Source organism: Streptopelia decaocto, assembly GCF_964273445.1.
Source record: "Streptopelia decaocto genome assembly, chromosome: 6".
NCBI classification, from domain to species: Eukaryota; Metazoa; Chordata; class Aves; order Columbiformes; family Columbidae; genus Streptopelia; species Streptopelia decaocto.
The window spans coordinates 43526380-43547947 of NC_138660.1; the positions used below are offsets into that span (position 1 = coordinate 43526380).

The window sequence follows — 21568 nt, forward strand, 5'->3', positions numbered from 1 at the left end:
AAGAGGCTGGGAAGATGTGGTTTCAGAAATCCTAACAGGGTATCTCATGACACCTAAGAATTTTAATGTGGTGTCATAAATCACTAATTTATTCTTGCTTCAGTATTGCTTGCAGAATCTATTCAGATAGATCACAGTTCTGTGTACTGGGGAGGAAACGTGATGGAGAGGACAACATGTATAGTCTGGTAACAGTTTATGTCAAATACTTGAAAAGCTCTAATACTTGCATTGCTTCCTCTCATGATTTTGATCAGAGTAAAGATGAGTATATCTGGTTTGAGGCAGAACTTACTTTTGCCAGAGAAAGAAGCAAACTTTCAAGTACCTATGAAAGATGAATAGGGCAAACAATCCCTCTATGGACTTGGATTTTTCTGGATCCTTTTGGCTGGACTGTTTCCAAAATACTTGAATTTCTTGTTTGTTTCCTGCTTCTTTTTCTTGTTTTCACATTCTCACCTTTCAATTTTTCATTGAGTCCAGTCCTCTCTGTAGTTGAGTAAATACAGCTACGGTAATATAGCACTACCTTTGTAATGTGTGTGTCACTCCAGTATGATTCACAGAATCACAGAATGTGTACTTTTTGTATGGGACACTTTAATTTGTAGATATTGTTATGTATCAGCCACTGTTGAGACATGGCCTGCACTCTGCTGTATCCAGGTTATAGAAAAGTGGGAGCTCACAGAATTGATCTATTTTATTTTCCCCATATGATAATTTCCATCCTTTCTCCCTTTAAATGAACTCATACTCTTGTTTTTAGTCTTAAACCTACGCCTAAATACTTCACAATCTCATCTATCACTATTACTCTAAACAGTTTGCTTGATTTTTGGAGAATATAATGGTCATGTAACTTAATTCTCAGTTCACTGCCTGTAGTCTCAAGTAGCTGCTTCTGTTACATGATGTTATTGTGCCATGTGTAAGCCTCAGGAATGAAATGGCCTCATTTTATATCTGACTCCTGGTGAGTGAGAATAAGTAGCATCTAGAATTCTTCAAAATCTGTCTGCAATGAAAAGCTCTTTTTTGAAGGAGACACATGCCAGATGCTTGCTTGCATAAATTTGAGTGACTAGGAAATGTAGTGAATGGGAGGAATGCTCAAGTTTTTTGGTTTGTGGGTTTTTTGTTTTTTGGTTTGTGGGTTTTTTGTTTGGTTTTTGTTTTTTTTTTTCAATTACAATTTAATGTGTATGTACAAGTTTCTTTCCTAAGTGCAAAGCATTCATATAGCCTTCCAGAGAAAGGTTACCTCTGACAAAATATATCTGCATTCATGAGAGATTCTCACACTGACTCAATGCAGAATTGTTCTGTATATTCTAGATCCAGGGCATTTCAGACTGTATTTTTAAAGGTGTGTTTTTCCAACCCTAACTGCAAAGAAGAAAGGAGGGAGACAGACCTTTTAAATACAAATGGTATCTTTCATGTAATATTTTGTTTTTTGAACAAATATGTACACTACAAAAAGTGATCAGTTATGGTAAAAGATGTATTACTGTGTGAGAGACAAGCCCACTGTAAAGTCTCAGTGGATATTTGCCACCAACATTTTCTTACTAAACAATTCAGAAGGGCCTGGCCAAGGGTTTTCAAACACTGATGATTTGCCATACCAAATGTTCAGTTCTCTGAAATCCGAGGAAGATAAGGGCTGGTACTTCTGCATGGGAGCAGGCAGACTTATGAGGGCTGGCGTGGTTTGTTTTCAGGTCCTCTCCAGGGTCGGACTGGTCAGAGCATGCTGCTCTTAATGCCAAGGTTAAAGATGCTACATGTAGGTAATTTTTTAGAAGTGCTTTGCATCTGCTACTCCCAGCAGTTGTTGGGAGATCAGTGCTGCTTATCATCAGGTCACCTTTTAATTTAGATGCAGAGCTTTAGGCAATCAGGGTTATTTTAAAATTTCAGCTTGTGGTTCTTAATGCTTACATTAGTAGCAAGAGATTGCTTTAAGGACTCATTTGTCTGTTAATGCAACTAGGACAGTACTATGTGGTAAAGATGAGTTTAAAACTATTTCTGTTTATAAAAGCAAAAGTGAAATTTGGACAGTGGTTTCTTTGTTTGTCTGAAGGTTAATTTTCTCTCTAGACTGGCAGCTGGGATGCTGCCTTAGGGTGTAGGTGCGGTGTTTGAGTCCTTGCTATGCTCAGTTGTTCTTTCTGGGTGTGTCCATATTAAAAACATTTTTGGTCATGTTAGGAGTGCGCTTGTGAGGCAAGTATTCTGTTTTTTCCCATTAACCCTGCTCTGGTACGTATTTCATCGGTCTCAGACTTTACCACCTGACATGTTTTGTACCTTTGGTTTAAAGTAAACCAAAACATGCAGTCCAGGAGTGTGTGTATCTTGTGCTGCAGTTATAACGGGCTAATGCAGTACCACGCTGGTGCTTTCCAAAATAAACCCCCTTGGAAAGGTTCTGGTGCTGTTACAGGTGCTCAGCAGCAGCTGTCTGCTCCATCAGTCTGACTCCTGGTCTGCACAGCTTCCTGATGCAGATATTCACCTGCCACTTTTCATTGTATCCAAAACAACTGAGTTTCATTAAGATCTTATGTTAATAGAGTATTGAAATAATTACTGAATACTATTTTGAGTTATTGTTTGCTTTCTGTAACCAAGCTTATGAGATTTCTGACAAGCCAGGATTTTTAAACAGTTACCTATTTTATTATTAAATAATTATGTCTGCATGTTTATAGCATCTAAAACAATGTAATACAAAAATACTTTTGTTTCAAAACCTTTGACTTCAGGGAACAAAAAATACAACAGTGCTGTTGAAATAAAAATATACAGAAAACAAAGCGAATAGGGAAAGTTATTTATAGTTTAAAAATACATGGAAAAGTAACAAATACCAAAGCTCTAAGCAGATTAAATTTTCAGATGAAAATGCCATCTAAGCTCAGCTGAGTCAAGGATCTTGGTTGCTTGCCTTGAAATATGATACTTACACTTAAATGATTTAGTGTGACAGTGTCTAGCCTGGGTTTTCAGGATCGTTAGTATTTTGTTTTTAAAAGCAATTAGGTACCTGGACCCAACCATTTTTTTAATAATTATTTTTTGTTTTAATATTTGATGTGATGTATATCTTAATGAATGTATTGTTATATTTTTTGCTTATTTGATGACAGAGCTGTCCGTTACATGAAACAAATATATGACTATGAACTCTGTTTATTTAGAATACTTGATTGGTGAATCATGCTTGAGGAGGACTGTGTACAAATTTTAAACATGGGCTAGAGTCAGGAATGTGGTGAAATACTCCATTCCACCATATAAATCACTCTTTAAATAACCTATTTCTGAAGCTGTTTCCATTTACATACCTGTGCCAAAGAGCCAAACAGGCTTTCTCCTGGTAATACACTTGTCTGGATAGTGAGAGGGGTATTACACTATTTTGGGGAGGATTGTTCCAACTGCATTTGCATGTGTTTTGTGTGCATAGTAGTGTTCTCCCTTGGTCCTCCTGTCCGGCAGAGTGGTAGGTTTCCACAAAGATCTGGGCTGAAAAAAGGACCTTGCATTTGAAGCCTCTTTGCTTCTGAAAGCTGAATTATGGGTACTCTGTTACCTCAAAAGAGCTGCTCTTCTGCACAGCTCTCTGAGCCAGCCTTTGGTTGATCCAGAATATTTGGATGGTGGTGGAAGGAATAAAGTGTAAACAGCAAGTTGTTTAGCCAAGAAAACACATTTTTTTTTTTTTTCTGTTTGATCTACCCTGGTCCCTTCTCCTCCTTACAAAGAGCCCTCTCTGCCGCCTTCTCTATTGGTTTAGCAGCATACCTTAAATAAAATACACCCCTCCCCCACAGTATATAAAACAGTTCTTGGTGCAGCTTGGTTCATTTATCATTATGAAGTTTTTATTCTGTAGAGACAAGTACATATTTCAGGCTATTGGACTGCTGTCCAGGGACCGTCATTTAATGTGTATTTGTGTAGATCCCATAAGACTAACTTCTACCTGGCATTAAATAGTTATGTTTGGGGCAGTGGGTCCTGCTATGGACATTGGAAAGTGAAAAGCTCAGGAACCAGTGTTTAGTGAGGGGGAGGAAAGGTATTTGAAAGTAGTCTTAACCTCTACTAGAGATGCAATAATAAACCTACTTTAAAATAGAGAGCTTGCAGAACAAAATAATGAGTTGTTGTGAGTTATTGTTGCGTGCAGACTGTGATGTATTGCCAACTTATTATTTCTGAGCTCTGTGGTGTGTCACAAATGAATGTATTTCTCTATTAAGCAATGCCTCTGCAATTTGGAACTGGTCTTTGGTTCACATTGTATGTAATTTAAAAAATAAAATGCTGATATAGAAAAAAAGATTATTATTAGTTGGCTTCTAGTAACAATTTTGTCTGTTTGCTTTGTAGATATGAAGCATCCATTAAGTCCTGACCACGTCTTTGAAGATGGGATTATGAATCAAGCAGCTCTTCTACGAGGCTTTGAAGAAAAAGGACTGAGGAATGACAGACAGGACTACCAATTAAGCAAAGAAAAAAGGAAGATACTGTTTTCCTTCTGCGAAGTGTGCAATATACAGCTGAACTCTGCAGCACAAGCTCAAGTTCATTACAATGGGAAGTCTCACCTGAAAAGAGTGAAGCAGCTGAATAATGGAAAACTCCCTACAAGTCCAGCTCCTGGCACTTTGTTTGCAAGTACCAGCACAGGTACATGATTCATATGAAATGTCGGGTTTTGGTCATATCTCAGGAAGCTTTTAAGCTCTACCTTCTCCATCAAACGTAAAGTTTAAACTTAACTCTTGGTATTACTCTATATTTTAATAATATTTGCCATGTCCAGAATTACTAGTGTAATTCTCTTCTTGTGAAGCCCACTTGGATTAAGGCAATATTGTTTTAATGCATGATTCATGGCTGCGTTGGGCCTTGTGTAATTGAGATATGGTCTATTTAAAAGTAGCTGTTGTGGGTTCAAATAGTCATGTATTTTGTCATCTGCATTTATTCCCAAAACAAACTTCTGAAAGGATGCTGCGGGTACACGAGAAGCTTTTAAAAGAACTGTAGTGGTGGGAGGTGAAGAAGGAGAGATGGAGTTTATAGGCCTGGCCCTTTCATTGTTTCTGCTTTCAGTGGTCTGGGTTTAATTACTCTCATTCAAGTGAGAAGTACTTTGAAATAATACTTTCTACTGACTGGGCAAAACAAAGCTCCCAAATGTTTGGTCAAAATGCATTTAACACACATAATATAAAGGTGCAAAGCACATAATGTGCTTTTTTGTTCCATATTTTAATTTCAATGTTAGCTCATAGCTATTCTGAGAAAAATGTAGTATTTCCTTCTCTATGCATAGAAGAAAGTGAACACACAGAACAAATGATACCATCTTGTATAGTTGTACAGGTAAGGATGTTGTGACTCTCCTTTTCTAAGGGGTCCTGGTTTGCCACATAGTCTCTTGCTTAGATGTGCATGGTTTAAAGATTCTGCTGCAGGACGATCCCTTTTTCTGTGATGTTCCAACAGCACTGAAGAAAATTTGTTAGAGCATTTTAAGGATGCTTTTCTTACTGATAGTTGAATGAAAAAGAAGAATCTATTTCATTTTGTTAAAGAAAGCTCAGGGGCATTTGACATTCTGTAGTATCTTAGAGGGCCAAAGTACATCTTAAAACCTACTCTTTACATTTCAAGAAAGTATAGCAAGTTATTCTTTCTGGCTTTGAGATAAAGTGCTGCATGTTTAAGTAATTATTGTCTACAGAAGCAAACGTTGCTGCTTATTAACAGTTGGCATTGATGAAGTAACATCTCAAATCTTCATGAAAAAAGCTTTATTAATTATATATATATTTTTTTTATTAGCCACATGAGGGGATTTGCTTTGGGTTTTTCTGTGTTTGTATAGAAACAATCAAATGTTCATTAAAGGGCATTAAGCTTTTTTCTCTGCTTTTGATTCTTGTCAACTGCATTTGCCTTTTCTTGAAGTCTATGGTATTGTCTGATTTAGAAACAGGTAGTGTAAGGGTAACACTTGGGTAAGGCCTGTGGTCCAAAAGGTTGAATTCCTGTTGAATAACACCTTAATTACTTAATTGTGTGCATTATTTAAATAACTTAGTATCTATGAGACATTGTAATTTAATTTAAATTCCTCTGTATGCTGATAGAAAACATTAGAAGTGTTTGCACTGTATGTTTTCTGTTGCTTTTGTCAGCAGGACTCCTGTACCTGATGCCTTTGCAGTCATTCCTGGGGATCACAACTGATGCTCTGGCACCATTGCTCAAGGAATGCTCTGATGCTGAGGATTTTTTATGTTTGCTGGAACACTTTCTTTAGGGTTACTATGTAGCTTAGGAGTTAAAATTTACATTTTTTTTTGCCTTTTTTCACTGATCTCTGTATTAGACTGTATCCTAGGTATTTACTAGTTATGCTGGTCTATCTTGTGCATGCTGAAATAGGCATTCTGTTTTCATAGCTGAAGGATGTTGGTTTCATAGCGTTTAAAGGAAAGAAATGCCTTGCATAGGCAGTTTATTATTATTATTACATAGACAATTTCATATACTGCTTAAGAGCCAGTAGGAGAACAAGACTTACTGAAATGTAGTTCTCAAAGCACACTTTCCAAAAATAAGAAATTAATATTCTTATAAATTGACATTATCCAGGCTGTTTTGATCCATGTCCTCTGGAGTTTATTACTCCTTGTAATGGGAGTCTGCCTTTCCCATTTCTTTAGCTAACCTTGTAAACAGAATTCATTGTGCAGATGGTAAGAGAACAATTATATTCCTCTCATCTCACCAGTGAACAGACTTTATTCCACATGTGAAGGAATCAAGTACCCCCTTTCTACTTCGTTGTTATAACTGCATTCCCTTCTAATGAACCAGGTAGTGCACAGCTCAGCACATCTCAGGAAGCTTTCTGCAAAGGTTTCTGCTAATCTGTGGTTGGAGTTTTCCTCTGTGAATGTGAAATTAACCATATTTCTGTTGGAAAATAAGGTGACTGTAAAATATACATGACTGTAAATATTCCTTGACAGTGCAGAAACCAGGATTACAGACTTGCCAGAACTGTCTTGATCCTGTGTGACAGAACTGGTCTGTGCACCACTGCTGCCTCCAGCCCCCTTGGCTCCTGGTGGCCTTTCTTCCAAATGGGAATGAGCACAAAGGAGTCGCAAGACATTTTCACATTCATCCTCCTCTCTGTGACAGGTGACCCCAGGTTGATATAAAGCAACCTCTTAGTTGCTGACTTCCACTGTGTTTTACAGCTACAACCTTGACTTGTTGCTCGTAACTTTCAGTAATGAGTAATGGTCCTTGTCCTACCACTATTGAAAAGTTTACTAAGATTTGATAAATCTGTAATTCCAGGCCTTGGCAGTAATGCTCTACAATGTATAGATGAGGGGGTTTTTACATATTTTAAGTCTAAATTTCTTTTTAGAGATAACTTAAAGTTATTTCCTTATATTTAGAGTAAGGGTATGATTATCATAGAATTTAAAAAGGTGTTTAGCAACATATTTTTTCTAGAAACCTACTCTTATTTTGCCTCCTCCACCCCATAACTGAAATATAAAAGCTGTTTTGCTGTTTTACCTGTACCTGCAATTTCAGTTACTTCACAGCAAGTAAAATTGTATATAAAAAAAAAGTTTACAGCTTTTCTTTCCATTGACCAAATCAAGAAATTAATTGACAAAATTAGAAGGCTTTGGTGATTTGATCCACTCACTGAACTTTTCACTTTCTTTAGATTGGTTTTAAACATTATGGGCGTGAAGAAAACAGTATTCTGCTGGAAAATTATATTGCACACAATGTTAGAGCCTTTGCTATTACTTGTGTTAGTGATTGTTCATTACCATTTGTACCCATCCTATCTTACTGCAGCTCAGGCTGAAGTTTGTCAGCGGTATCATTCCCAAGGGCCATCCCTACTGTTGTGCCTGGCATATCTGATGTACGGCCAGGCTTCTGCCAGAAGGGAATAAATGAAGTTTCAGGAAAATAAGGACGTGTGTATTTGCTTCTGAAGCATGAATTGGAAATTACTTCAGTTATTTCCTATAAGCAGGAAAAGAAAAGGTAGTTTCTTGCAGCCTTAGGGAAATGTATTTTGGAGCAGGCCTGTTAAAAGCTTTTCAACAGCATGTCTTGCTGGAGCCAGCAGCAGCAATAGCCATGTGTCAGGTCACAGCTTCTCGGGTACCTGAAATCCCACCTGTCACCCCAAAACGAGGGCTGAGAGTTCTACTCTTCAAAGGAAGAGGAACCAGTTCTGGGAGTATGATGCGAAGCTGGCTAATTTAGTATTGCTTGTCTCCCTATCAGCTAACAGCTGCTGAGTTACTTGTTCAGGAGCTGCGGGCAGGAGTCGCTGCCTGCGGCACCGCCAGCGGCCACCAGATGGTGCTGCAGTCCGGGCCGTGGGTTTGCTGGCTTGCTCTGCCTCTCATATTCTTGAGCCCGTTTTATTAAGCAAGGTATCTATGGGGATAACAGCGAATTCTTTGTTTATATATGCTGTGGCTAGTTTTGTGGATTACTTCGTTATATATTTCCAGTTCTGATTTGGAGGTGACACTGATTTTGTTCCACAAATTCACGTTTTCATTCCCTGGGGTGGTATCTTGTGGTGAATCTCCTGATTCTCTCTCCTTTGTCCCATACTAACATGTGAACAGCTGCTGAAGTTATAAGGGTAAGTGTACTAGAAATACCTATTGAAGTCCGGATTTTACAGATCCCTGGAAGTATGTAGGGTAGTTTCAGAAAGTGCCCAAATTCTGGAAGCAGGCAAAGCAGAATCACTTTTTTCCTGGGTCCTAGGCTGTTTTAAACAGCAAATGTGGCTTAGGGTCCAGATGCCACTCATTAATGCCCATTTGAAGATCTTTCTTTAGGTTTGGCTGGAAGTGAGATTGGGACGTCAGTCCTTTGGCAGTGTATTCTGGTGGCAGCTCTGCCTTGTTGCTCTTGAAATCTCTGACCTTGCAGAGCAGTTTTGGAAATGCTGTGAAGCCCTGTGCTGTGACTCCTCGTAGGAAACAGTCCTACAAGTTAATGTGTTCCCCTGTGATACTGAGGAAATAATCATAGGATGATTTCCTGAAAGATTATCAATGCACAGTTGTGTGATCCATCTTGCAGCAAAGACAGCCAGGGATTTGTTAAACTAGCAAAATAAATACTTAAATGACTAGACCTCTGTTGTGTTCATTACTTACATCAGGACACAAAAAGGTCCTGGTAATGCTAGTGCAAGGGAGAAGGTGAAACAGTAGTCCTGGACATTGGAGGAGAGGAAGAGGGGTATGGAGAAGGCAGATTTTCTTCACTTTTGTCAACAGAGGTTAGAACTGCTTTGCCTCTGTGTGCAGTGCCATATTAAGTTGGAAGTCTAGACTTCTTTCTAGTCTAGGCTGACTTTCAAGTTAATGGAGGCAGGGAGGCTTACAATTAAAGTGCTCAGAAATATCCTTTAAAGGATCAGTGGACTATATTAGTTTGCCAAAATAAATGTCTAGAGTTAGGAAGTGTGAATAGTGTCTTCAGCTATGTCAAATTCAAAGGACCTTCTTAAACATCTAATTTAGATTAATAGTTAATTTTCTAAGCGTTTGACTTTTCCTTTCTCTCCAAAAGTAAAACTGACTCTTGGTAGGGATTGAGAAATAATCCTGAAAATCTAGCCTTAAATCCACTTGCCCACCTTTGGCCTGGTACATATGAGAAAGCCTTTTTGCCTTTTTTCCATTAAACTGTAAGGAAATTGCCTTGCCAGGTGACTAAGCTAGTGCAGGATTAAATGATGGTCTGTTACAACAGAATGCAGCTGCAGTGCATTACTCAGATTTTTGTGGAGTTTTTCCTTGGCTTTTAATTGTCAGAAGAATCTGATCCTAGGTGGAGGTCTTTGTCTGTAGGTTTGAATCCTTAGCTGGTCCAAGACCACCTTTTAGACAGGTAGCTTAGTTGCCACCTAAGACAGCTTTGTGACAACTTAATGGAGAAAAGAATTTTTGCATACTTTAAGCCTCTTGATCAAGTCCTCATATTCCTTATCAATGTTTGTTTTTCATTTTTCTAAAAAAAGAACAAGGCTAATCTGACTTTTATGGGAGAAGATCTTTATGAATTCTTGTACCATGTACTTGGAGGAATGCTAAGCAGCAACCGAAAGTATCTTGGAAACATTTGTGAACTTAGTCCTCCTAAATGCATGCATGGAGAGCTGTAGAATTGACGTGTAAGACTACAGAGAAAAGGAGGACAGTAGAAAGCACCATGTGCTTACTCTTTCCTGTGTTACACCAAAATGTTCTGTAGACTTGTAGAAGGTCAGCATTTGTGCTGCTTTCCACATCTGCTGCCTCAGCCCAACCTTTTGAAAGTGGTTTAAAAAAGCTGCTGCTGTGGGGCACAAAGTGGAGCGATGCCTCTGGGCTCCCTCCCTTTGCCCCCTGTGTGAAGGGGAGGTTGCTCCCTGGTTTGCTATCCTAATTTGCTACTCTAGTTGGAAAAGATCAGACTCTTGTGCTAAAAAGCAAAAGTTTTACCCTTTTCCAATATAATAATAATAACAACAAAAACAATAATAAAAAATAGTTACGTTCCTGTAATGCAACTTAGATTGGTGACCTGTTGAGAAACTGTTAGTATTTCACTTCTCATTACAGGGTACATTGACTTCTTTTCTTACTTAGTGGTCTTTCAAACAAGATTGCATTTGGTAGATGGTTCCACATGCTTCCCATCACTTGAGTATCTTCCACAACTTAAGAAATATGTTATGTTACATAAGCCAACATTTTTCTTACAATATGAAATGTATTTATGATAAGTGATTGCTCTTTTTCTTTCACAGCAGCCATGATTAGCTGCTCCAAAATTAAGGGTATTACATTGTTTTGGTGCATTTGATACTCCTCACAAAATGTTGATGATGAGAGTTAATATCAAGGGACAGAGGTGACATTGAAGATGTTTTCTTGTTTACTAGTAGCTACAATCTGTATAATACTTTGTTCTGAGTTTGAGTAACTGCACTGTGAAAGTGTTGGTAAAATTCATAAAAATAATTATTAGATGATATATGTACTTACTGGTAGTACGGAAGAAAAAAATGAGAAATTATTATTTCATTGAGGTTGATTGTTTTTAAGTAATTGCCTAGTTGCATTAGAACAAAACATTCAAAAATTGCCTAGTAGAACAAAGAAAACTCAACCCTTTTTGAAGTTGGTTACCAGACCCATTATTCATCTGTAGCCTTCACTTCATTGTCTTGGAGGCTGGGAGGACATGAATAATATTTGTAAGTTATCAAATGGAGCATCTGGTTAATATAGAAAAAAGCAGCTTATGAGGGGTGGTGCTTTTCGTGGAGTGGGGAAGTGTTTCAAAATTGGCTACCACAGCTGGCACTCCTTGCCACTAGTTTGCATAAATATATGCTTGTATCAAAATTCTTTGTAGAATTCCCTCTTGGAATTTTAACCTGTCTTCAGGGGCAGTTACGCTGTGGTAAATAATCAGCTTTTATGACATCAGAGAATCAGATGTTCTAGAGTCTAGGACCAAAATTACAGCTGTTCACCAGCCATGATTTCAAGATGATAATGGCTGCAGGACTGGTGATGACCTGACTTCTGCTCAGGTTGGGTGCATCTCCCAATGGCCGGCAGAGCCCCCGACATCATGTTGCTGCAAGGATTTCTTCACTGTCTTTTTGAAGGCTGTCATCCACAGTTTAGAGATGTAGAAAACTGAGATGAAAAGGGTTCTATAAATGTAGTGTCATCATTTTTATTCAGTGCACATTTCCAACAGTGGTTTCTGTATTAAAATTACTGAAAAAAATAATGAAGTCAGGTTTGTTTACTATGTTAATCTTTCAAAAGTAAATCAGATACTGTGTACACTAAGTATCCTCTTCTGGGATCAAATCCTGCCCAAATTTCTCTCATAGCTGTCTCATGACACAGTAGTATGTTTGGATAACTGTGCAAGTACTATAATAAAAACTCCTGTGTCCTTTTATTTCTTTGCAAACTTAACCTAGTTGTGGTTACATCTGATTCTTATTATATTATATACCTCTGTGAGTGTGAGTATGCACAGCGACACATGCCCTCTTACCTTTTTTGGGAAAGAAAACGTGTGAAGTACCTGAAAAGACAAAAAGACATAGTGGGAAGTCTGTGTAGGAGTGGGGAGAACATGAATTAAATAAGCTATCAAGATTTTTCCTTGTAAGTAATTAAAAATTATTGTTGTTTTTGAAAGATGAAGGTGTTGGTCATGTCATGCTTTTAGTTGTTGATTCTTATTTTGTACAGATACTTAATCTGCTGGACTGTACAGATCTTTGCTGGGTCAAAATTCTATAATTTTTTCACCCAAATATTTATGCTTCTCTTTAATAGATACCCTGTTTTTTATGTATAGTAGAGATTGTCTGTTATGTGCTTAAAAAGTACTTATTTTTTCATTTGCATATTTAGAAAAACTGCAAGGACTCATTAATTTTTATTGCTGGATTTTTTTTCCAGTAACAGACCTCATCAGAATACAGGCTACTGATTCTCCTCTGTCTCATGTTCATTGTAGAAAAGACAGAGCTATTTTTAACATTTACAGAGTCTAGATAGATGATTCTTCGTTCTGTGTGGTTTGGAGCTGAATCTGTAGAGCCTTTCATAATCATATGCTTTTTTTTAATGGTTTGTTTGAATTTGATCACTGTAGCTGATTCCATGCATTGATAATGAAGGCTTGGGTTGCCTGTTTCTCAGCATAAATTCACCTCAGACTTCTACTTTGACAGTGCTCTGTGTTTCAGTACGCATGAAGATACAGAACTGAAATTGCTTTGCTTTCTTTACAAATGACTCAGAGTGTGCTTGTCCTTCCCTAAAATGTTGCCAGCGTGTGAAGGATTTTCAATGAGCGATGCAATAAGCCGGCATCTGGGAAGGGTTGAGGCTGCACGGGGGTAACAGAGCCCTGTCACACAGATGAGCAGGGCTGGAGCCAAGGCTCTGTAGCACCGTAGATCATATTGGTCACACACTGGAAGTTTTGTTTATGTAACTTGGTTGCTGTTTAAGCTGCTTAAATAGTATTGCCATAATGTGGAGTGGATTTCCCAGTAGAGGTGAGCATGATTTTTATTATTAAACTTCACTGAATTGCTTTGTGATATGATATTAAGAGTGGATGCTTACATGTTTGGCATTATTTGTGTGTGCATGTCATCTGTGTTTTAGTTATTCCAGTGGAAAGGATAAGAAAAATGGCAAGGCATATAATGCATATTTTTCTTCTCTTCTTATTTCAGTATTAAAAGTAACTCTAAATATGTGGCAAGCTCCCTTTCCTTGCTTGCTGTTTGCAGAGGGCATCTTTCCAGTAGGTGACTTCCTATGCATTTTAAATATTTTTGGAACATGTCAGTGATGCTGTATTATTGTTATAGAAAGAAGCTAATTAGCAGTGTGACTGAACACCTCTTACCAGGGCTTTCTGCTTTGTTAAATCTCAAATTGTAGTTATAATGATATGCAAAACACAAGCGCTGTCGGATTCTCTAGATAAACTAAGAAAGTAAAGAACGAAATAAATTGTATACTGGATTTGACATCTTGCATATGTCTGTCATTGTTAATATTAAAAGTTATGACCTGTCATGCCCAGGATAGCTTCCAGTAATTCATTTGCACTGACAACTTGCTTTGGGAAGGGTATAAAATTACTGTCGCTTCTCCCTAACCAGTTACATTTCAGATTTAGTGCACTAAGTTTTATTTAAGGGAACAGATAGTGTGCTAAAGGTAGCCTGTGAAGTTCTAGTAGTAAATCTTTAAGCTTGGAAGAAGCATTATTGTAAACTAGACTTTGTACCTATGTGCTTTAAAAAAAAAAAAAAAAGTTTTTTATTGACAATTTCACCTATAGCAGAACACAAAAAATAGTTCAAGTGAGTTACTTATTAAGCATTGCTGTTCTGCTAATATGCTTAGTTTGTGGTGAGACCTGCTATGATTATATTTGCATTGCTGATTGTAATTTTTTTTAATAGAAGGTGCTGAAAAATATTTATTAAAATGTTTTTCTTGCTTGCTAGAGAAATGTCTCTGCATACTATGTGAAGACTGCTGTGTTGTGGTTTGTTTTTTTTTTTTTTTATGAGAACTAGGACAGCTCATGCATTTTCCTGCTAAATATATTTATGAGGCAGCTGTTTTATAGCTTTCAGCTCTAAAGTTATAGATAAGTGTGTATTTGTTTGACAGAAGATTCGAGAATTTCCATTTACTGCCAGTACATGTAAAGCTTGGCTAAGCAGACTGCATCAGGAGCACACGCTATTTGTATTAGCCAATCTGTCTTTGCGAGTCCCAGGGCCACTATCTTGCTAGAAGCCACTGTGTGCTTTTGAAAGCATGAAATTAGTTTTATACCGAGCACATGGTTTCTCATTTAGCAGTTCTTTTTATGGTAATGGTCAATTTATGGTTCAGTGCCAGAATTTTGGTGTTCTGTCAAAGCTGATAGCTTCTGCTAAGGTGTTCTTTGGAGATAAAAAGCGAACAAAGAAAACCCAAAACAGAACCCCTCCATGCCCCCCAAAAAAACCCAACAAAAATGCAGTTTGTGTTGGGGATCTAGGAAGACCCTAATAAAAGAAAATTCTCCCCAGTGACCTAAACTATGTCCATTTCTGAGAGCGTTTTGGAGTTGCTCTGTTGTAGACCTTCAAATAACACTTATAAGCATCCGTTTGTCATTCATGACATAAAATTATTGTATTCATTGTCACTATCTTACACTTCATACAGAGTTTTATAATCACTTCGCGATAAGCTTTTTTTTGTGACATGGAAATTTACTATTCCTTAATGCTAATTTGCTCTGTGTTCTTATTTAATGGTCAAGGAAATATACACCTGAAAAAAGTGCATGAAGCTCCCTAAACATTCAGGAGAAGATGCTTTTTAGAAAGCAACTTTACAATAAGTTACAAACTTTGCCCTTTCTTTGGAAATCTATAGGAGTCAAAATCAATTGTTAGTAAATACCTTTGTAAAACCTCCTTTAGTACATATAATTCATGCATTGATAAGCCAACTTTTTAACCTGTGTTGCATTCTTGGAAGAGGGCATTCTAGGTCTGCCAGATGGCTGTTCCCTCCCTAGCATCTGTCCTTAGTGAAGGGTTAAGATGGTTACCATTGTGCACTGTTAGGCTTCATTTGGGTTACTTTGTCCAGTTTACATTAACCTCTCTTGTATTTTAAATTACGTTGCTGATTATGTAAGTCTCCCTAATTCTGACTTGATCCTGCCATTAGTATTTTTTCGAATGATACAGTCTTTGTGTCTTTGCTCAGTTCTGTCGGCAAGGGGCAAAATTTGACACAGCATGTTCTGTGGAACATGTGGTAGGCTTGAGAACTGGTAGTGTTTCTTCTCCTAAGAGCTGAGGAGAGATCCTGCTCAGTTGCTGATAGGCCTTCCTGGGAAAGAAGAAGCTGGAGGCCACAGCTTCCAGAAATTTAGTTAAGAAATAAGCCATTGTACCAATATTTTATTATTCCATCATTACGGAGGAGGAAGAGAAGTAGGAGCTGTGGAGATTACTGCTCTTCGTCAAAGGTGCTTAGAAGTTGCAGCAGAGTATCACTTCAACAAAGCTCCTTTCTCAAAGCCATGTTGTTTGGATCATCCTGTAGTCATGAGATAGATGCAGACTGACAGCTTGTTTTTTATACTACTTAAAAAAAAAAGAAGTGTCATCTTAGGACCTTTGAATAAATTTGCTTGCTGATCTTCAGCATGTGTTTAAAGGCTACCAGGCAGAAAACATTGTTACAAACATTTGGAAAACAATGTGTGACATGTCTATACCATGACATATAAAACTTGTTTTATTTCTTTAAGTGCTTGAGCTAGAATGCCTTTCCTTGTCCTTTTATTGTTTTGGGAATTCTTTTTATCCCTGCTTTTTGTCACTATGAATACAACCTTGTCACATTTCAAGCTGGCTTGTTATTTGTTCCAAGATGATGTTGTTTGTAAGGTGCTTTCAGCTTCAAAGATCTTGCATCCTCTTCCAAGTGTCTTTATTGCTGCACATTTCCCCTCCTGCTGTTTCACATTGGTAGGGAAAGCCAAAAACAAGTTCTGGCGTGCTCCTTAACACTGGGCAAAACTGCTTCACTCCTGGTAGGGAGCTCTGCTGTTTCAGGAGCCATTTCTGTGTCAGATTGCCAATTATGACATGGCACCATAATTTTAATTTCTTCTCCTTTAGAAGACATCAGTGTCAATGTATGGTGATCTCGCAGTTTGAGAGCATTCAGCATGCAGCTTCACAACTGCAAGGTTACTTACAAGGAGATTCTGAAACAGAAGAGGATACTGTGAGCTAAAAGGAAAAAATGAGTGGGGAAGTGGCATGAGGTTGTGAGCAATTCCATGTTGATCACTTGACTTTGGCACCCAAGTCTAGCCAAGCTTTTTGTGGAAATCTTGAATCTGCCTTTTTAGTGAAGGTCACTGGTGATTCCTGCCAGAGGAGCTGAGTAAACTGAGAACTGCAGTTCCCTGTGACAGCCCTGTTGAAGCCTTACTGCTGAAGCTGGAGTTTGTATATGGTTTTCCCTGCCTATGGGCTGAAGAGCCAGAGGTGTTCTGGAGGTCTCGCCCAGAATGTTCAGCCAAGAAATTGTGTGGTTTTTTCATATGCTTTCTGTTGTGTTGGATTCTGAGCAGTGCTCATAATATGTCTTTGAAGGGAAAATGAACTGAATAACTTCTCTCCTTCACATACACTTTTTATTCCTGTAAGGAGGTGTGGTTTGGTGTTGTGTTTGGTGTTGGTTTTTTGTTTGTTTGGGTTTTTTTTTTTTTTGGAAGTGAGGAAAGCAGGGTGCTTTTCGATGTGTGCGGGTAAAAGGAGAGTGCTTTTCAATAGATGCCAGCAGTTAGGGCAGATGAAAGGCTAAATTCCTTAGCCTTGGATAGGTCCAAGACCTACCCTGAAAAAGTTTGTTGTCTGTGATTGAGCAGTACAGATCTCAGGAGGAGATGAGGAAGTCTTTAATACTCTGTGAAAATGAATATACAGCTTCTTTAAGGACTGAGATTTTCAGATTCATTTAGTGTGTTACAGGAGCTACCTGAGGAAAATAATATGACTTTGAAAGCTCAGTGGGCAAAACTTTTCCTGGTAGGCAACGTGTGAAAGTGTCAAAAGATTGACTGGATAAGAATTTGTAGTATGATGCGTTTGATGATACCACTTGCTGGTGTATGTGGTTGTTCTGAATGGTGTATGAGATTTGTGTTCAAGTCACCTGTGCTCAGATGATTAAAGGATGTTTTCAGGTCTGGGGGCTTCTTTTTTTTTTTTTTTTAATTTTTGTTTGCTTTGTTAGCTGTTCACTTGGGTAATAATTTTACTGAGCTAGAAGAAGAGACAAGAGAGAGCAGGTCTCTAGTGTGCTGGTTTCCCTTTTGCTCTCTGCAGGCATTTTGTTATGACACAATTAGGAGTCCGAACATATCACCTGGAAGTTTGTGATTTCCATCCAGGAGCCTCCATTTTCTTTCTTTAGGATACTTCATAATAGGGGGAGCAGAGAGAGGAAGTGGAGGGAAGAAATCCTTGAAGTAAGTTCTGAAAATTGTCTGTCTGCCTGCTTAAACTGGATGCAAAACTTTCATGTATTTTTCACATATGTGCAATCTCCTCTTGCTCAGCCTAGGGAGTTTGCAAAATGACATCCTGAAATGTTTTGTTTTATAATAGGTAGAATGAAAACACAGTGCTGGGTCTGAGCATTTAAATTTGAACAGAAATGGAGGCTTTTTAAAATCAGCATAACACACTTAAATGGAACATGGGGAAAATAAAGAAGTGAGGAAGATTTCTAGGCTTTAGAGTGGCACATCTGGATAAAGAGTCACAGAAATCACTTCATCAAGAAAAAGCAGACTAGCTGGAAAGAATTGAAGTTTATTGTTAGGAATTGCAATTAGTGTATTGTGGCCAGCTTTGTTAGTGCTACCATTGAAGCCTGATACATCTCTAGTAAGGTTCTGAATAGTAAAAATCCATCCTCTATTAAGTAGGTTTTGGTTGGTTGGGTTTTGGTTTTTTGTTTGTTTTGGTGGGTTTTGTTTTGCGGGGTTTTTTTGTGGGTTTTTTTGGTTGTTGTTTGTGTGTGGGTTTTTTGCTTTTTGTTTTTTTTTTTTTTAAGAAACATAAATAGCACTTGGGACCTGTGTACCCAGGTTACTTCTGAAAATAAGATTTCAGCTTTTCAGTCACTTTGGCTGGTGAGCAGGGCACAGCCTTTCAGTAAAGCCAAAGCTGAAACACCAGAACTTTATTTGCTGGGGGTTAAATAATTATGAAAACATTCTCAGGTTTTTTTGTGGATATGTGGTGTAGTAGCAGATTTTTTGTTAATAACTATTGATAGAAACAAGAAAAAAATGTAGCAGAAACAAGTAGAGATATTGTTGTCCCTTCTTAGTTTTGTTTGTCATTTGCAAACACTTGCTCATTTTAATAATTTATCCTCTCTAGCAAGTATTTATAACAGTCAAGTGACTTTGTTTTACAGGTTATTCCAGATTACCCTTGCTGGAAAAAAAATATTTGAGTTGACATAATTCTCTTAATTGTGTACTAGATTTCTGCTCTGGAAGTTATTGTTATTGCGTGGTGTCTATGCCATTGATATCCTTCTGTAGGTAACGTTTCTCAACTGGAAAATCAATGAAGCTTAAAATCCAAATCAATAACGTAATAATTTACCAGCAGCTAATGAATTAAGTCTGTAATCTAGTTATGCTTCATAAGGAAATACCCATGAATATCTGAGTGACAAAGATATTTACTTAAGTACTTTATAAATTCTCAAGGTTTAGAAGACTTCTGTTGCAAATAGTCAGTACTTGATACTTAAAGTGTTTCATATTGTTCACTAATAATTATTCAGCTAAGAGGCAGAAACAGCCTCTTGCTTGGTAAATGAACAGGATACCCACTAGCAAAGAAGTGACAAAAATGAGAGAAGTGTAAGTTATAGAAAGATTTGTCTGCAATATGTATCCAAAGTATTAGGTAATTACAAAAAACACAGATTTTTGAATTGGCATAGTTTCATATGTGATTTGCTAAGTACAGCTATGTAAATGGAACTTAATTTATAAATAGATACAGGATTTGTAAACATTTGCCAAATTGTTTGACCAGCTTTTACCCAAAATGTTGTTTACAACATTCTATTTATTCACTGATCTAGCCCAAGTTTACTGGAGTCTTATGAGAAATGGACAAAGCAGAATGAGCTACTGGAAGAACAGATAAAAGCTGCAGGGGATTTCCATGCTCTAAAGGTGCTCTGCAACCTAAACATGTGGCTTCTCCTCCTGCTCTCTTTTAAGCATGTGCTCACTTGTTGGAAAGATGTTAATGGGCTTGGTGGTGAAGAGGGAGAGATTTGGATTAGAGCTTAAGTATGATGTAGCAATTAACTCAAGAAGTAAATTAAACGAGGAGAAGGAATTGGTGAGATCAGAAGGTGCTGCTGCATCCTGATGCATGAATTGAAACAGTGACATGGCTGGAGTCAGGGTGTTCCAGACTTTTCAAGAGCCAGCTACCCTCACACGTGCCCTTTATCTGAGACTTCAGTGATGGTTATTCATGCACCTAAGGTTAAATGTTTGTGTAAGTGTTCACAGGTTGTTTGGTATGGTTCATGAATAGGAGTTTGAATTGGAGCAGAAGAAATTACAACTTCTGGCCATTGAAAATTCCACCTTTAAAAAGTTTGCATTTAATCAAAATGAAAAGTTACACATGATGTTTTTGGGGATAGGCCTAAAGAAATACTGCTTGAGGAGGTGCACACTGGGTTTTTGTTTTGTTTTGTTAAATTTTTCACTTTCTGGCTGCTAGTTTGATCAGTTTCCTTATTTTTCTGCCTGCAGAAAGTGGAGGCAATGCAAGGAGTGCAGCGGTGTGGAAATCTTATGGAGAAAATTTGTTTTGAGCAAATGCACTGTTCATAAAAAATAATTCTGAAGAAATACACAAATATTTTAATTTTTTAATAATTTCATGTTGCTTTGTATTTCTATATCAAGAGACTAGTATTTGATTAAATATGGTGTACTTCACCTTTTTATCTGTTTAGAAACAGAATTTAATATGCCAAACTGTTGTTTATAATCAGAAGCCCATTTTATGCATAATAAGCATGTTATTAAACAAAAGAAAAAAAATCAGAAGAATAAAAATAGCTTGATAAATAATATTTTTCTCTGATTATTTAATTTTTATTGTAACTGTTTCAAGTAAATCTTCCAATCACCTTTACTGAAGCCTCTTTTGAAGAGAATCTTAGAGTTCTTTAATTGTTGATGTAGGCTTCTTTGTGTGGTGGTCTTTTTTTATACGAGAAATGTATTTGAAGGGCTGTTAATTTATTGAATACCAAGCATCACTGAAATTTAAAGACCTATTTGAAATTGTAGATTTCAATTGGATTTTATGTCAAGACTGCAATTGCAGAAGGAAAGAGCAGGTTTCAGTGGATAATGAATCCCATCTGTTGCATGTTATTGCACTGGATGTCTACCCTGGCAAAGACAGACCATGTCTACAATCACAATGTACTTATTTTATGCTTAAATTCTTGGGAGGTGATGGAAAGATGGACACACACTTTCTGTCTTAGACTGAATGCAGTTATTTTTTTGATCTTTTTACAGTTTTGCTTCAGAGATACTTATGATTATCCAGACTTTAAGCCAGTGGATGAACTGGGCAAATAATGCTATCTATACTTTTAAAGTAGATTTACTTCATACATCTTTCCTCCTGTGAAAACCTGGGGTAGTTTTGATAGAGGGTGAGCACACCACCCCAGCTGCTTCAAGACTTCCCTTTGCAAGGTTGATGCAATGCATCAAAGTTACTTTAAATGTTTTAAATAACCAAGATAAGAATCCTAATCACAGAAATTGTCATGCATTAATTGAATAACTAAAGAGTGGAAAGCAAGAGTGCGTTCTTTCTGCTGGCTGCCGATTAGGAGGCTGTGCGACTGCTCAGGGTCTCATCCATTTTGTACGAGGGGTTATCGTTCTCAGAACTCTCAGCATTGCACAGAGAGAGCTGATCCAGCCCCAGCGGAAGAGGATGTGCCTTGTTTGTTCAACAGCGATCCCTCTGTGGCAAGAGCATTCTGCTAGAAAAAACATTAGGAATTTAGAAGGACTGGACAAGGTGCCCATGTGAAAGATAGGGAGCATGCATGGAATGTGGGTGGAAAAAAAGCACAATTTTTATTCTGTCTTGAGTGCTCAAAAACACATAGCTAGAAATGATACATCCTATAATGTGTCAAAATAGCAGCTCTTAGTAGGTAGTGGAATGGTGATATCCACAAGAAACTGATGCTCTATTGTAAATACACTGCCTGTCCTGAAACTGAAA

General features: G+C 37.6%; 1 protein-coding gene across 4 annotated transcripts in view; it reads left to right on the forward strand.

Annotated features, from left to right (window-relative positions):
- Positions 1 to 21568, forward strand: part of ZNF385B (zinc finger protein 385B) — a 155625-nt gene that overhangs the window by 26446 nt on the left and 107611 nt on the right. For 2 of the 4 annotated variants that reach the window (XM_082055598.1, XM_082055599.1), the window contains exon 2: positions 4414 to 4716. In XM_082055598.1, coding sequence (XP_081911724.1) covers positions 4416 to 4716 — 301 coding nt within the window. In that variant the 5' untranslated portion in view covers positions 4414 to 4415. Of the gene's footprint in view, positions 1 to 4413; positions 4717 to 13045; positions 13205 to 21568 lie in introns of those variants that run through there. The other 2 variants (XM_082055601.1, XM_082055600.1) reach the window with 2 other exon arrangements.